The sequence below is a fragment of the Diabrotica virgifera genome, chromosome 4, assembly GCF_917563875.1.
Source record: "Diabrotica virgifera virgifera chromosome 4, PGI_DIABVI_V3a".
NCBI lineage: Eukaryota > Metazoa > Arthropoda > Insecta > Coleoptera > Chrysomelidae > Diabrotica > Diabrotica virgifera.
Window position 1 is genome coordinate 28,919,440 of NC_065446.1, and position 17,874 is coordinate 28,937,313.

The 17,874-nt window shown below is 33.5% G+C and overlaps 1 protein-coding gene across 1 annotated transcript in view; it reads left to right on the forward strand.

Moving 5' to 3' along the window:
* The window catches only part of LOC126882970 (extended synaptotagmin-2-like), a gene marked incomplete at its 5' end in the record, with an annotated part of 104,435 nt that extends 96,860 nt beyond the window's left edge, over positions 1 to 7,575 (forward strand). The window contains 4 exon segments of the mRNA XM_050648097.1: positions 1,190 to 1,282; positions 1,335 to 1,431; positions 2,785 to 2,928; positions 6,916 to 7,575. Of these exon segments, the coding sequence (XP_050504054.1) occupies positions 1,190 to 1,282; positions 1,335 to 1,431; positions 2,785 to 2,928; positions 6,916 to 6,987 (406 nt within the window).
* Between the last annotated feature and the right edge of the window lie 10,299 nt (positions 7,576 to 17,874).

Genomic DNA, 17,874 nt, shown 5'->3' on the forward strand with positions numbered 1-17,874 from the left:
TGTGATGCAGATCATTATTTTATTGAAAAGGAGAAGAAGAAAACTACGATGAAAATTAACCATCCGTATGATTTGGTACAGCATTGTAACATGTAGCATATAAAAAAAAGAATTCTTTTATAGTAAAAGTAATGGAATCCAACGATTTTCATAATTTTGTAGCATTATTGAAAACTGATTTGATACAAAAAAAAGTTACTGAGAGTGGCGAAAAGTTTCTTTGGAAAGATCTGCAGTGGGCACGTTATTCTGCAGATAATTTTACAGCTCTGTGTTTCAAGGCGTCACTTAATAATGAAGAAGAATTTAAGTCTGTCAACTACAGAAGAAGGGGAAAACAATCAGCCCAGCTTTAACTACTAAAGCTGCATGATGGGCCGGTTGCGATAAGCAAAGGGAAGAAGAAAAACCTTATGGAGCTTTTGCCTTTCATAGATAAACAAGTTTGGCCATTTTATCAAGAGTTTTTGGTAGCTGATGTTCCTGACCTCGATCCCGATTTAGTGGAGGTCGATCCTGATGATATTTAGATATTTTTTGTGCTACTTTGCTTTAGAATAAAATATTTTGATTAAAATTTTGTGGAATTATTTTAGATGTAAGCAAATAAATCATCGCTAAATGTGCGTAATACATATCACTATTTAAGATATCTTGAGTTATGTCAAATTCGCACCTAAAGTACAACCGTGAATATCCGGATAAGTCATTCAATATCTTCTAAAATTTAATTTAATGTAACTCATAATATTTTTATTCAATAATAGCCTCTTGTTATCGTCAAAAAAGTGCTTTTAAATGTTTCAACGTTATTCTGCGATTTTGCACGATCCCGTAAACATTTTTTCGGCTCTCCTGAAAAATTTACTAAAGTTGACTTATGTGCTTATTCACAGGAGCCAGAGATATATTATTGAACTAAAAAAATAAAGTTAAATAATAAAAAACCAATTTCGCAAAAAAGTGCAAGAGTCTTGCAGGTTGGTCTTGGTCTTGCGTAGTCTTGCAAGGTTCGGTCTTGGTCTTGGTCTTGAATACCTGGTCTTGGTCTTGGTCTTGCAATCCAAAAGGCGGTCTTGGTCTTGGTCTTGCTGCAAGACCAAGACCAGTCTCGCTCATCACTATCGATGGTAACCTAGTCACCATGAGAAATGACATGACATCAATTTATTTATGTTGATTGTTTTAGTTCCGCTGGTGATGCTGGTCTTGGCCGAATTCAACTTACACTTCGCTACAGTGTCCAAAGACAACGACTTATTGTTGTGGTCCATAAAATCATGTAAGTTATTTATTAAATGTGTCGTTTAAAAGTCATGTGTGGGTATTTTTAGGAATATTCCTCTTAAAGATCCATCGAGTATACCCGATCCATATGTCAAATTGTATTTGTTGCCAGAGAGAGCTCGTGACACAAAGAGAAAAACTCAGGTAAGTATTTATTTTTGTATTTTATCTATCTATACAGGGTGTCCCCGAAAATAGTGCGTTCCTTTAAGGTATGGATATAATACACAATTTAGAACAAAAAAGTCCTATAACATTTTTTTTCTAAAGTTAACCGTTTAGAAGAAAAAAATTACATTGTTCTCCATATAAGTGGCAACGTAGCCTAGAAGAACTTGCTGTGACTGTGGAAATTTAACCTAATAACCCCTTGTTTATTTACTTTGAGGTGTGATTTTTGGGGTTGTTGACATCGTAGGTACCTAACTGCAAAATAATGGATATGGGTTTGGTTGATATTTACATTAGTTTACCTACCAGATGCAACTGACCTACAAACCTGCTTTTTTAATCTTTAGATTTTTGAGTTGCGCGTTGTTGCCAGACTTCAATTTGCATATCAAAATGTATTTTCGTTTTTTGGTCAACCGGATCAATTTAGAAAAAAATGTTATAAGACTTTTTTGCTCTATATTGTGCCTTCTACCTATACCTTTAAGGAACGCACTATTTTCAGGGACCTGTATATCCATTTTAACTTAGTATTGGAAACAATAAACAGAAATATCCGAGTTAAAACGACCGGATCCATCTTCAACAATGCGCATCATCGATCTACTGTTGGCTGGCGATCTACTGTTCTATCAAAAACAAGAAAAGTATTAAAAAAGTTATGAAAAGATTAGAAATGGAGGCAAAATATTTTGATCTAGAAATAAACCAGGAAAAGTCAAAGTACATCCACGAGGAAAAAGTTTCCTGTAGTTGGCTGTATACCATATATTACAAAAAACGATAAAATCCTTGTATAAAAGGTATATTTGTTAAAATCCCTATACAGGGCTACATCGCAGAACAGAACTAGTTTCATAATATAACCAAATCTAATAGACTCACTACTCTTTCTAGGTCCCGTTCATGTCACTTTTTCATTATTAATCTCATAAACTTCTTACATTTCACGATTTCACCCTCTCCCCTATGGTTAACTACATCATATGACGGTTTGTTTTGTCAAACCTGTAGAGTTCAGAGTAGCCTGCGGGGTCCTTGGGAATTGGTCGCCTGAGTCTGAGCTTGTCTTATACATCCCTTCTAGATTATGAGACTTCTTTACACTTCTGTCACCCCCACTGTGATATAAGTGAAATATCCATAGATGTCACTACTGGTTTTAAATTCACTTGTATCCTTTGTCCACAACATTAAAATGGGTATTGACTATTTACTCTACCTACTTATCTCCAACTTGACCAAAATTGCACTACTTATACCCCTTGGCTATTAGACGCCTCATATCTGATTGACAATATTTTTTACAAAAATTTCTATTTTCAGGTAATCAAAGACAACGTAAATCCTATCTTTGATGAAAGTTTCGAATATGTGATTAACCAAGGAGAAGTAGGGTCAAAACAGCTAGAAGTTACAGCCTGCACACAAAAACAATTGATTTACTCTAGCAGCAACGTTTTAGGACAGGTAAAAATGGTTTTTATGTACAGTGGAACCCCGATAAGTAGGCCTCCGATATCCCGGAAGTCCGGATAACCCGGACCGATTTTCATCAGACAAAACAAACATTTTTTCACTTTGACTAAGTTTTTTACCAAGAAATAAACAATACTTTATACAACTGTACGTAATTTAGATGTACTGTGCATATGTATTTCATATTTTTGCAATGATAATTAAGTATATCTGTAAGTATAGCGTGTTTTATTAATTTTTACCATATTCTCCGGCTGACCCGGATTTTCGATAACCCGAATCCGCCGCGGTCCCGATTAATCCGACTTATCGAGGTTCCACTGTACTTTTATGAAATTTTGGTCATGTTCAATTGGCCCTGGTTTAGCTGATCGATGTCGGTATTTATTGACAGTAGGTAATGGCTTCTTTTGACATTTTTGGTATTGAGCTTTAAGGGCAGCTAACCGTCGTGTTATGTGTGGTGCTTTGTTGCTTAAAACCGGAAGTCATTGGTGCTCTTAGGGCCCCCATAATATATTTCATGTTTTGCTTTAATTGTCCATCTAGGACGTTAGTGTGGTGATTGTTTAGGAAGACTGGAGATCAATATTTGGCTGTTGAATAGACTAATGCCAGAGCGCTTGTCCTGATTGTGTCTGCATTGGCTCCCCAAGAAGTGTTTGCAAGCGTGTGAATGATGTCTTTCTACATCCCAAAGCCACATCATCCGCATAAATATGTGGTAGGCCAATAGGTACCGTCTAGTACAATTTAAGTAGAAGGCTTTCTTTCCGCACCGTGTCGTAAGCGCAAGTCAGATCAATGAAATATACTGTCGTTTTGATTTTCTTTTGGAATAAATGTTTATTCCAAAATATAAAATCCTATTATTCCTATTTATAATAAATGTTTTTGTAAAAGAGAAAGAAACACAGCAAACACTTAAAAGAGCGATTGGTCTGTAACTCTCTGGTAGTAAGGGGTCTTTACCTGGTTTGCGATGGTTTTGCCTTGTTTGAATGGTTTAGAGAAATTTTGCATCGTTATCTGGTTGAAGAAATCTAGGAACCACTTTCGAGTTTTTGAGCTAGTGTGTTTTATGAACTTGGGAAATAGTTTCACGTTCAAAAATAGTTTCAGTTTGGGCACGTCATACTCACAAGGACCAAATAATCTAATCAACGCAGAAGGCAAACTGATTTCAAACCCTGAAGAACAAATAAACATGTGGAAAGACTATATAATGGAACTCTTCTATGACATCAGAGAACCTCCTACTAAAACCAATACTAAAGTCTGAATTGGAATATGCTCTACGTCAACTAAAAAACAACAAATCTGTAGGAAAAGATGAAATACCAGCTGAGCTATTGAAGTTAATCAACGAGGAAAACTTAGACCTTCTTCTTGGACTATTTAATAATGTTTACAATACAGGGGCGATCCCTAAAACATGGCTTGAATCCGTCTTCATACCACTGCCTAAAAAGAAGAACGCCTTATAAGTCTATTAAATAACATTCTGAAGCTTTTCTTGCGAATCATATAGAACAGAATATATAAAAGATGTGACGAGGTCACCGGTCAAGAACAATTTGGCTTCAGAAAAGGTATGGGCACACGAGAAGCCATATTCAGTCTTCAAACTCTGGCACAAAGATGCAAAGATCAGCAAGAAAACCTTTTTGTCTATTTTATAAATTTTGAGAGAGCGTTCGATAGGGTGAAGCACACGACCTTAATAGAAAGATTGACCGACATCGGAGTCGACAAAAGAGATTCTAAAATTATAGAGGCTATTTATTGGAATCAGACAGCAATCATAAAGACCAATGGTAACACGTCGAGGCCAACTGAAATACAACGAGGTGTTAGACAGAGTTGTGTGTTATCACCCATACTGTTTAACGTCTACTTTGAGGTAATATTTGCGAACGCTTTATCGCACTCTTTAGAAGGAATCAGGATAAACGGTCAAAGAGTAAATAACATCCGCTATTCAGATAACACGGTATTAATGACTGATTCGGACCATAGTCTGCAAATACTGTTGGATAGGGTTACTGAGAGTTGTGAAAAAATGGGGATGAAGATCGATACTGCGAAAATCAAAGTTATGAAAATATCAAGGAACAAAAATTTACCTCTTCCAATATATGTGAAACACCAACAGCTTAAATACGTAAGCCAATACAAATATCTTGGTTGCTGGTTCAACAATCAACTTGATTATAAACAAGAAGTAAGGGCGAGAATAGAGATAGCCCGACAGGGGTTTATCAAAATGAAAAGCTTATTTTGTAACAGTAGCATTAGTATCAGTCTTAGATGTCGTTTTCTGCATTGCTATGTGTGGTCAATACTTTTGTATGGAACAGAGGCCTGGACACTCAACACAACACTGATGAACAAGTTAGAAGCCTTTGAATTCTGACTTTATAGAAGAATCTTGAAAATACCTTGGACAACCCACACCACCAACGAAGATGTTCTGAGGAGAATAGGTACAGATAGGGAACTGCTGAAAATCATTAAAGTCAGAAAAGTTAGCTACCTGGGACACATAATGAGAAACGAAAAATACCGCCTCGAGCAACTGATCAAGATCATCCAGGGTCAGATTGAAGAAAAACGGGGTCCCGGTCCCGGTAGGCGCCAGATTTCTTGGCTTAGAAATATCAGAGACTGGACCGGCCTTGATTCAACATCTTTGTTTAGAGCCGCATTGGATAGAGACAGATTTGCCAGTGTAGTCGCTAACCTCCACTAAAGGAGAAAGCACCACAAGAAGAAGAAGAAGGGAAATAGTTTGTCAACTCCTGCAGCTTTGCGACACCTAATTAAGTCTGACAAATTCAAACGTTCCTCGGTCTCTGTGTCCCCAATGATTGACGGGGTTTGCTGATGTGAAGTTTTGATCGTTTTGAGCTAATAACATACTTCCCCTTTATGAACTTTTTCCATAACTGGTTTGGAGAGCCAGGCAATCCGTTTCGCTATGTCTTCTGGGTTTGGCGATGAAGAGTTAGTTGTCGGAATGTTAGGGCCTATTTCTAGTTTTCTGAGTGGGTTCCAGGAAGTGTGACTCCAATGCATGAAGTTAAGGTTTTTAATAGTTTTTCTCCATCTTGTGGTTCTTATTTAATTCAGAGACTCTAGAAATTCTTCACCTACGTCTGGTTCTCTGGTTGGGTCGTATTAATCATGCAGGTCTTTGCATTCCTCGGTCCCGCATGGAATACAGAATATGTTTGGAAATTTTTTTATAGTTTTCTACCGTAGACTTAATATGTCTGATATCGTTCTCCAATTAAACTTGATCTTATCTCAGTTTGCATTACGAAAGTTCTATCTAGGCAGAGGTACCTATTGAGTTTATAATAGAAATAGTACTGCCCATAGTGGTTATTACTGACTTATGCTGCGATTTTGGGAAATTATCAAGAACTTATCTGGTGGCATGTTATGGCAATCGTCTTCGGTGGATATAAATATTATATATGTAGCCAGTATGAAGAGTTCTGGAGGTGAGTAAGAGGGTATGGTGTTAAAATTTTGTCTGTCTATCCTACAATAGGTCGCAATCCAATAGTGTGGATGATTAAGTGAGCCTGCTCATCTATATCTTTGAATTTGACCTAGATTGTTCAGTTCGTAATTATCAGCAGTATGTGTTTCATGAGCTGTAGCTATTCAATATTGTTTTCTACAATAGGCTTGCTGATGTTTTCGCGCTTGCTTCGGCTAATGCTTTCAACCGTTGAATAAATAAATATATTCTTTAAAGCTTATTTGACATGCTCGGATTATTGGTTAGATTGTCAGATAGCTCTGAGAATAGCCGTTTTTATTTGTAATATCTGGAAGACTGTCTGGCGGTTCGATGTTGCTGCTCATTTAGCTTACATAGGGGGTATTTCTAGGAGACGAGACAGCTTTACACCCCATTAACATCATTGTACAATAAACCTCTATATTTATTATTTTTTATTTCAGATTATCATAGATCTTGGAAAGTTAAATCTAACTCAACCCTTCACTTCTTGGTTCGATCTACAGCATGGATAACATGGAGATTAATCTTGTGATAACTTTTAAGCCGTTTTATGTTTAATTATATAGTTTTTCTTAAGTGTTGTGCACCTATTTAGGTTTATTTTTAATTTAAGTGTCTATCTCATCAACTATTTTTATTTTTATATTTCCTATTAAATTTCTGTTTAAAAAAGATATAAATAATACGTTTTATATTTGACTGTTTTTAGTAGTCACTAGAAATATCTAGAACTTAATTCTTATTTTATTAACTTAAATTGTATATTTATTTTACTTAACTGTGCTCCAAACGTTGGCATTGTCAGACAATACTCAAAAGGAGTTCAAACTGTAATTACACAAATTTAATCAAATGTTGTTCTAATTCTGTGTCTGACCTCCTTTAACTACTATTTCTAAAGAAGATGCCGTATTTTATACAGCTTTACTATTTGTAGCATAACTTAATTAATAAAAATTAATGTACTTACATTTTAAAAAAATGTTTATATATTACAAGCTTTTCTGAAGTCTATTTTCATAAATTGTATTGTTAAAACCTTTTTATGTGAATATAACCTTGAAGTTGTTTAATAATTCAATAAAAAATTTAAAATTAAATTTTTGATATTAATTTTCATAATTATTAGATAAAGTCATCATTGTACAAATAGATGGAGAAAAAACATACTCGTTCAAAAGAGCCAAAGAAATTTATTACCTGAGAGGCAAAATAGAAGAAAATGGTCATGAGGGAGGGGAGATCAAGGCAACAATAACTAAAGGAAATAAAAAGTATGGAGCATTATGCACATTAATGAAATCCAAATACGTATCAAGAAAAACAAAAATCAGAATTTATAAGACTGTTATCAGGCCTACAGTAACATACGCATGCGAAACATGGGTGCTGAAAAAGTCAGAAACAGACCTTTCAGAAAGATGGGAGAGAAAAATGCAAAGAGCAATATATGCAGGTCAGTGAAAAAGAAGAACCAATAAAGAATTGGAAGAACTATATAAAGAGCCGGCGATCAAAGCACAGCGAATACGATATTTGGGGCACATCGACAGAATCGGAATTAAAAGAATGCCAAAAATGGTAGGTGTTTTCACGAAGACCAATACAAAAAAGAAGGAAAGGCAGGCCAAGGAAAAGATGGAAGTATAGTATATACGAAGACCTGAAGAAAAGTAAGACCAGAGATGGAAAGAACTAGCATTGGACAGGAGATGGAGGGAGGTGGTGAAGGAGTGTATAAATAGACTGAAGTGAAAGTGTAATTAAATAAAATTTATAAGACTAAAAAAAAAATGAAATCGGAAATGTAAACTTTTTAGCCCTAAGCCTTCAAGGCCTGTTGAGCTTAAGAAATAAATAAAATTAGATAAAGTCATTTCAAATTACTCGTACAAGATATATACAGAGTGGTCCAAAAGTCTGGAAACGGCCAATTATCTCGTCAATTGCTAGTCACAATTTTACAAAATTTGAGGAACACTTATTTTGGGATACGGAGATTCCATATTTGATATTTGCAGTGTTGCCAGATTTGCCGTTTCTCTTATATTATTAGTAACTTTGGTTTTTCAAAGTCATCACACTGTATATTCAGTCATTATTGGAATCTATTCAATACGAGTTCAAACATATGTAACACTTATGATTTTATGTAGTCTATAAGGTTTTAAATACATAAAACAGAAGTCTGGCAACGCCTAATTGTCTCAATAAATTTTTTAATACTAACTATTTTTAACTATGTACATTAAAACGTAAGAATTGATAGATTACAACATATCTTAACATAATGGTTACTTTATCAAGTGTTCAAAATGTGCTCCATTTGTAAGTTGACATTACCCTAATCGATTGTAGAATGTGTCTACCACATTTCTCCACGATTGTTTAGAAATAATTCGAGATTCATCGATAATTCGTTGCCTTAGCTCTGCAAGACTTGCTGGTTTAGTTTTGTAAACTGAATTTTTCAAGTATCCCCAATAAAAATAATCTTTAGGATTGAAATCAGGTGAACGTGGAGGTGGAGGCCATTTAATTCTACCTCTTCTACCAATCCATCGTCCCGGAAATATCTCATCTAAATAACTCCGAACATTTACACCAAAATGAGCTGGAGCTCCATCTGTCTGAAACCATATCTGATTAAAATTTGCCCCAAACAAGTTTCTCAGTGTAGGTACAATTTCATTTCTAAGTAACATTTCGTAACTATCTGACGTTAAATTTCCTTCGATAAAAATAGCCCAATTAACTGAGTACCTACTATACCTGACCATACATTTAATTTTTGTGGTCTTTGAGTATGGTTTTCACGCATCCAGTGTGGATTTACGTCACTCCAGTACCTTAAATTGTGTCGATTTACACTTCTACACAGTGTAAAGGTTGCTTCATCGGAAAAACATATTCTGTTAACGAAATTTTCATCATTTTCAATTTTGTCCATCATTACATCAGTAAACTGTAATCTACGATCGAAGCCATCTTCACTTAATTCTTGCAATAAGTTAATTTTGTATGGTTTAAATTTATTCTTACGTAATACACGTAAGACTGAAGAACGACCTACATCATGTACTTGTGCAACCCTGCGTGAGGATGTATGTGGATCTTCAACAAAACTTTGCAAATGCCTATATCTATAGTTGCCTATTGTCTAAACATTGCCTATATCTAAAGTTTTGTTGTCATTCATAACTCTTTTCGGTCTACCTGATCGGTATCTATCTTTTACTTCTCCAGATTCCTCAAATCGCTTTACAGTTTTTTGTACCGTTGTCATGAATAGGATAACGGTTTGGGAAAGTATCATTGAACAAGTTGGCTACTTCACAATAAGATCTTTTTCTGTCACCGTACCCTCTCATCATTAGAATAGTAATTCGTTCTTTTTCGTTAAGAGCCATTTTAGAGAAGCAATTTATCTTGCAGAACTTTTCAAAACACAACTACTGTCAGTTTTAGTTAATAATGTAAATGGTGAACAAATGTCAAAATCACAGCATTCTACATTTAAATATTTAAATTTATTAAAATCTACATATTTTGCATGGTTTTATGTATTTAAGACCTTCCAGACTACATAAAATCATAAGTGTTACATATGGTTGAACTCGTATTGAATAGGAGATTCCAATAATGGCTGAATATACAGGGTGATGAATTTGAAAATCCAAAGTTACTAATAATATAAGAGAAATGGCAAATCTGGCAACATTGCAAATATGAAACATGGAATCTCCGTATCCCAAAATAGGTGTACCTCAAATGTTGTACAATTATGACTAGCAATTTACGAGATAATTGGCCGTTTCCAGACTTTTGGGCCACTCTGTATATACAGAAAAGGTATTTTTCGTCGGCAAAACAAAGTAATATATTAAAAAGTTGAAAAATTCTTTAAAGTAAATCTTTAACATGACGTACACAAAAAAAAGCCGTAATAAAGGATGATAAACAGCTTTCAGATGAATTGAAATAAGTAGAGGTATCAGACAACCATGCATATTATTTAATATCCAAAATATAAAGACCGATACAGACGAAATATTAGAAACGTGGCGAGACTATTGTAGCGATACTACCCATAGAGAAGCTACCTAAAGAGAAATAGATCGCGCCATCCATTCTATCTTAATGGCCTTCTATCTGGCCCTCTGATTGGTGTATCTTATTTTGTATTCCACTACACAAAAAAGGAGCCACTACTACATGAAAGAATATCGCGCATTGACATTAATAATAGGTACAAGCCGGTAAGATCTTATTGCATATCATCAAAAACAGAGTAAAAATTTGTAGACGGAAATGGCTATCTGATTGGTGGTTCCATGACATCTCGTAACGCGATAGTTCGTAACCGGACAATTGGTAACGGACAATTCGTAACAGCGACAGTTCATAACGGCGACACTTCGTAACGGCGAAAGTTGGTAACTATACAAGTTCGTTCGTAATGGACAATTCGTAACGTCTAAATTGAATTATGCTGTTTATTTTTGTTAACGTGGAAATTACTGTTATTACAGTTATAAATGAAATTATGTTTATCAATTTAACGAATCAGTATCAGGATAAACATTTTAAAGCATTTCATATTTTGTGTTTCAGAATATAATAAAAGTATTTAAACACGCAAATAAAAATTAGTTAAATAAAATACTTTACTTAGAAAAATGTTTACTTAGAAAGTTAGGAATGTCTAAAGACGGTTGTCGGCTTAAATATTTCACGAATTACTTCATTATTCCTTTGTCTAAGTAGGTATATGCAAATTTAAGGAACAATAAGAGGGATAAACTTTTAAAATATTATTAACAGTTTGTATATGTATTGTCCTTTTCATGATCATTTTTCAGTGCGTAACAAATGAAAGGAAAAAGGGTAAGTCCGTGATAATACACATTTATGACATTTATTCTAACATGACATTTTAGTTAAATCTGACAGTTGTCACATTTTATTTTCAATTTGGAATAAAAATAAAATCAAATGTGTTTCTTGCATTTATAAAATGGTATTTTCTTTGATTTGTATAGTCTTATAAATTATACAGATTATATTTGTAATATTATTATCTAATTAAAAAAAATTATTTTTTTATTATGGCGCCATCTATCGACAACTAGAATAACTAGAATAAATGTTATAAAAATGTCACCGACGAAATGTAATCACCACCGTGCCTTTTTTTCTGTCACATACAATTTAATGCGTTAGAAAGAAATCGAAAAACTGTGACGCACTGAAAGATGATCATGAAAAATACTGTACTTAAATATTTAAAGTTTGTATGTGCTTAAAGACTTTTAATATATTCTGAAACACGAAATATAAAATGTGTTAAACATGTTTATCCAGGTACCTACTATTTCGTTAAATTTATAAACATAATTTCAATTGTAACTGTAATAACAGTTAGTTTCGACGTTAACAAAAATAAACAGAAAAATTTAATATTGTAAATTTTTATTATAAAATAATTTTTTAATAAATTTGCAAAAAAATAATTACTAAATAGTAAATAAAAAAATAATTACTAAATAGTTAATAATTACTAAATAGTTAGTAATTTTGCCAATTTTGTTAAAATTAGCAAAAAGCAAAAGAATTACCTACTAAAATCACTAGCCAGTTGTGTCTGAGTTTAGCAAACCGACCATATCTAATTTTAGCCTGAAACCATTCAACATTTGAAACCATTGTAATTTCCACTCATATTTGATGCGTTGTCGAAGGACTGTCCCCTGCAGTTTTTTTAAATCGATATCATCTTCTTACCATTACAGAATTAAATAATGATATCATCTTCTGCTTTATGACCGTGGTTTGGCAAAAATATGAGAAACCTGTCAACAGAAGTGAAACCTTCCATGTAACGAAATATCACAGCTAAATTATTTGACAAAAGTTATTCTGTGAATAATGTGCTGATTTTTTTAAGTTTGGTGCTTTGTGGGGCCCCGGGCAGCTGCCCAGCCTTCCCCCCCTTAAATCCGGCACTGGGACGCAGTGGAATTGGTAGAAGACAGGCATTTTAGTTGCAGAATATCAGAGGGTGGACAAGAATAAAGAACGCAGAGCAACTATTTAGAATAGCTCGAGACAGAGACAATTTTGCCATGTTAATCGCCAACGTCAAGGGGACTTGATAGGGCACGTTAAGAAGAAGAAGACAGCTTCAACTATCTTGCATCTAGTATAACTAATGATGGCAACTAACGCAGTAGAAGTTCTGCGAGTCATTCTTCTTCTCTAAGTGCCACCCCCGCGACTAAGGTTTTGCAATCATCATGGCTTCTCCTACCCTCTATTTTTCCTTGAATTATGAGTCTCAATATATTATATCTTTCGCCTCTCATCACGTATCCGAGATATTGCAATTTCCTTTGAACGTCGTCAAGGTTAACATTTGCAGCTTTTAAAGGAATTGCTCTAAATTTAATGTTGTCTTATGCAAAACTTATCAAGCCAACCATTGGAAGCATTAAAATTGAGATTCTTCTCCTCGAAAGCTCTTTCTTTTATTATCGGTTCTGGAATGTTCTTAATTCTCACTTTACAAAACCAATCGTAGACTATAGTATTGATGGAAACACCTTCAGTTTTAATCCTCTTTTTTTTGTTGAACATTTCCACTTTCACTATAAGTATAGTGTAGAAAATTGTCTTTTCTACAATAGTTTTTGTCATTCTAATATTTTAATAATATTTTTCTATCCCCCTGCGCTAAACTAAAACCCTACGTTCTCAGCACACATGCTTTCTTTCTTTATAATCATATATTCTGCGCTTGTCTGATTTTATTTGCCCAAAATCGTATACCTAACTTGCTCTAGTTCCCTTCGCCCCTAAAACAAAGACTTCATCTCCAACTTCTGAGCGAATAAGATGTAAAAAGTGCGTTCCTCGCTTCCCCACTGGAAGCACGCTAAATCTGACGCTTTTCTAATAAAAGCAAGTTATTCAAGTTAGTATGTATTAAATTCAGTGATTGTGCATCCAAACTGTAAGTACCTGAATTATACAATTAAACTACATAGAAGAAGTACCAATTGATCACCTCTGTACAAAATTACGGCACCAAGCTGCAGCATTGCAGGGTTGCCGGTTTTATAAATAAACTTTTTTGTTCTACCGCATGTCAGTATAGTTAAGAACATTTGTATAAAATTAGGTATAGGTGATTAGATGGCAAAATAACTTTTATTACTTTTAATTTCTCATTATTTCCTTTTATTGTCCATTTTATTTACTTCTTTCAAAAATTTGTGTCTAATACAAAAATAAACTATGTCAATTTGAGTTTGATTTATTATTCTTATTATTATTTACTTATTATTCTACCATTAGCTGCTCCCTATTGTTACTAACATATTATTTTGCAATCAATTGGTTGCTGGTCCTTCGAAGTCTTATATATTTTTGATCTACCAAATGTAGGAAGGAGAATATTATTCTTTTTATACTTATTTTATGTTTACAAACTTTTAGAACCAGCCCCTCTCACTCCTCTTTTCCCTACATTTGTTTTGGCCCCAAATCGAGCCGGATTTCTACATTAAACGTATCTATATCTTATTAAAAATATAACCTGTCAAAATATTCTTTTTATAATATTAATTATTCTTCTATCTGTTAATTTTCTCATTGTCGCAACAATTTCTTCCTTGTGCCACTAATCACAATTGTATTGCACGCGAACATTTTCATTTGTAATACTTTAAAAGCAGTGACAGTGATTTTTCAACGGACAAATAATTAATTAACATTTTTAAAAACTAACTTTTTCGGGAGTGTTCGGTCTTCAGAAATTTTTGACAACCGGCAACCCTGTCAAATTTTCACCCATCGCATAGTAGACGCTCAAAGACGCTCTCTACCAGCAGAGATCATCCCTTACCAAATTGGCAGATGTGTGCCATAAATTAACCCAGTTATAGGCATTCAGTGACATTTTTAATCGTTTTGGGTTTGGAACGTTGATTTGATAAATATACAGCTATTAATAAGAAAAAAGACTTTATTTTTCGTGTCTTTATCTGAATTTTTGAACTGAGCGTCGCAAATTTTAAACACATGTTCTGTAGTGGTTTAAAAGGGTCTTTGTAAATATTATAGAAAGCACATAATTTGTCGTTTTGAATGACCTTAATCGTTATCTGATTTATGGTTTTAATAATTGTATTGTTGTATATAATTTAATTTTTTTATAGGTAGGTACTTTATTTTTGGTGTGATATTTTTGGTTTTTTAATTACCATTCATTAATTTGAATTTTTTAATTCGCTGTATAATATAATTTAAAAAAATATCATTTTGTTTATACTTTACTTGGTATGATATTTTTGGGTTTTTAATTACCATTAATGCCATTAATTTGAATTTTTTAAATCGCTGTACAAGATAATTTAAAAAATATCAGTTTGTTTTTACTTTATTTGGTGTGATATTTTTGGTATTCTTATTACCATTAATTAATTTGAATTTTTTAATTTGCTGTATAATATAATTTAAAAATATTTTGTTTATACTGTACTTGGTGTGATTCACTGTGTGAATTTTTTAATTCACTCTATAATATAATTTAAACATATCATTTTGTTGATACTTTAGTTGGTGTGATATTTTTTTTGGTTTTCTAATGATTATCAATTAACTTGAATTTTTTCCAATTCGCAATATTTTCTTGTAGTACTTTTGATTGATTAGCGGACTTTTCTAACTCTTTCTTACTTTAAAATGGACCTCACCGCTTTAAAAAATAAACGTAAAGGTTGCAAAATTCAACTTTCCAGGATTGAAACCTACATCAAAAATTTTGATGGATCTGAGGAAGTCTATATATTAAATGTAAAATTAGAAAATCTCTTAAGTCATTACGAATGTTATAAAACAATTGAAGGCGATATAATTGCATTGGAAGACGTAACAGAGGCAGACATAACTGCAGAAAATTTAGTTGCAGATCGGTTCGAGACTGCTATTGCGCAACTCGGATCGACTATTGAAAATAAGAAAAAGGTATCTGCTAATGAAACTCTGGAATCTTCCAATGTTGTCTTGCCCAAGATAAATATAAAACCGTTCAGTGGACTGGCTCAAGAATGGGTCGCTTTTTATGATATTTTCTCAGCAGTAGTGCTAAATAATTCTAAGCTCAAAAGTGATGGCGAAAAATTTTATTACCTCAAAAGCTTACTGCGCGGTCCTCCTTTAGATTTAATTTCAAGTCTTAGTCTAACCAATCAAAATTTAAATGTTGCTTTAGATATTTTAAAAAAGACATACGATGATAATTTTAAATTATTAATTTCTCTGTATCAAACTTTGATAGAGCAAAAAAGTTTAGCTAAAAGCACACCTTCTGATTTGAAAGAATTTTATATTACTTCTAGAAAAACGTTTGATTTAATTAATAATACAGGTCATACTCCTCAAATCAAATTTGAATCTTTGATTATATTTTTGCTAGAACAAAAACTTGATTTTAATTCTCGAAAAGCGTTTGAAACTGAGCGAGATTCGGGAAGCATTCCTACTGCAGAAGAATTTTTTGAATTTCTAAACAAAAGGCAATCCGTTTTAGAAAATCTAAATCTTTTTAATCCTAATTCTTCCAAATCTTATTCAAGACCAACTGACAACCGAAGAGATAAGGTTGCATTAGTTTCTAATGTAAATAACCCTCAAAGTAAATCTTTCAACTACCGCACAAATTGTTTTTATTGCAATGAATCTGGCCATCTCATTTATGGATGTTCTAAATTTATAACGTTGAAACCTCTAGAGAGGTATCAATTTGTCAAAGCTAAGAAATACTGCATAAATTGCCTTAGTAGCACTCACACAATTCAACAATGTAAATCTTTAAAAAGGTGTTCCAATTGTGGGAAAGCCCATCACTCCTATTTACATTTTGATAATCAATCTAATTCATCACCTAATCCTCAGAGTAATAATCACGTTCCAAATAAAAGTATGAGTTCCCAGTTTAAATCAAACAATCAGGGAACGCACCCATCCAATGTACATATTGTAAATAGATCTTTGTCTCCCAATACGAACCCTGTAAATAATGAATTTATTGAACATGCTCATTCGTCATCCCAGCAAGCTTCACTCCATGCTGCATCTAGTTCTGAAAATATAGTCCTTTTACCTACAGCTCTTGTAAATATCAGATGTGCTAATGGTAAAGAAATGGTGGCAAGAGCTCTATTAGATTCTGCTAGTCAAATGAGTCTCATTGAAAGCTCCTTTGCACAAAATTTGCGACTAGTTCCACGAACACAAACTTTAAACATTTCTGGGTTAGGTAGCACCCATTGTGCTAAAAGCAGAGAAGTACTGGATATACGATTTAGTTCTCTTGTTAACCCATCAAATATTTTTAAAGTTTCTTGTTCTGTTATAAATAAAATAACAAACAATCTTCCTCAATTTTCTATATCTCCTAAAGTTCTGAAATTACCTGAACATATAACACCCGAACTTGCCGACCCATTTTTCTTCAAAACTGGGCCTATAAATGTGCTTCTTGGTGCTGATATTTATTTCAATTTACTTAAATCCAATGTTATTAGTATGGGACCTAGATCCCCCTCTCTGGTGGAAACTTATCTAGGTTATGTCATTGCCGGTCCTATTTCTAGGAGCCGCTTAAGTTTTTCCTCAAACCAAAATAATATTTATCATTCCTTTTTTACAACTCATGATGTTCAAATTGAAAGAGAAGATGAGTTGACTCGTCGTATGGAAAGTTTCTGGGAATTAGAAAATATTCCACTGGCAAAAAATCATTGTTCTAGTGCAGAATTTGCAGAACAAATATTCCAAAATACCACTATTATTTTACCGTCGGGCCGGTACCAGGTCGATATGCCTTTCCTTGCAAACAAACCCACAAAATTGGGACAGTCTTTTTGCATGGCACGACAACGATTTTCCTCACTTGAGAAAAAATTCAGTTCTGATCCTATTTTATTTCAAAACTATAAGAATGTCATAGATGAATATCTTACCCTAAATCACGCTCAAGCAGTCCCGTTATCTTTTTACAATCATCCTACTAACGAATTTAAATATTTTATACCCCACAGAGCTGTAATACGCAAAGACAGTTCAACGCCTGTTAGAGTAGTTTTTGACTTTAGCGCCCGTACTGATACTGGAGTTTCTTTAAATGACCTAACTTCAAAGGGTTACCAAGTACAGGACAATCTCTTTGACATATTGTGTAGGTTTCGTTGTTTTAAATATGTCCTTTGTGCTGATATCCAAATGATGTATAGATTTATAGATATAAATCCATCGCAACGTCATTTTCAAAATTTCTTATGGAGAGAAAATTCTTCTGATCCTTTTACCTGTATTGAACTTTCGAGTCTTAGCTT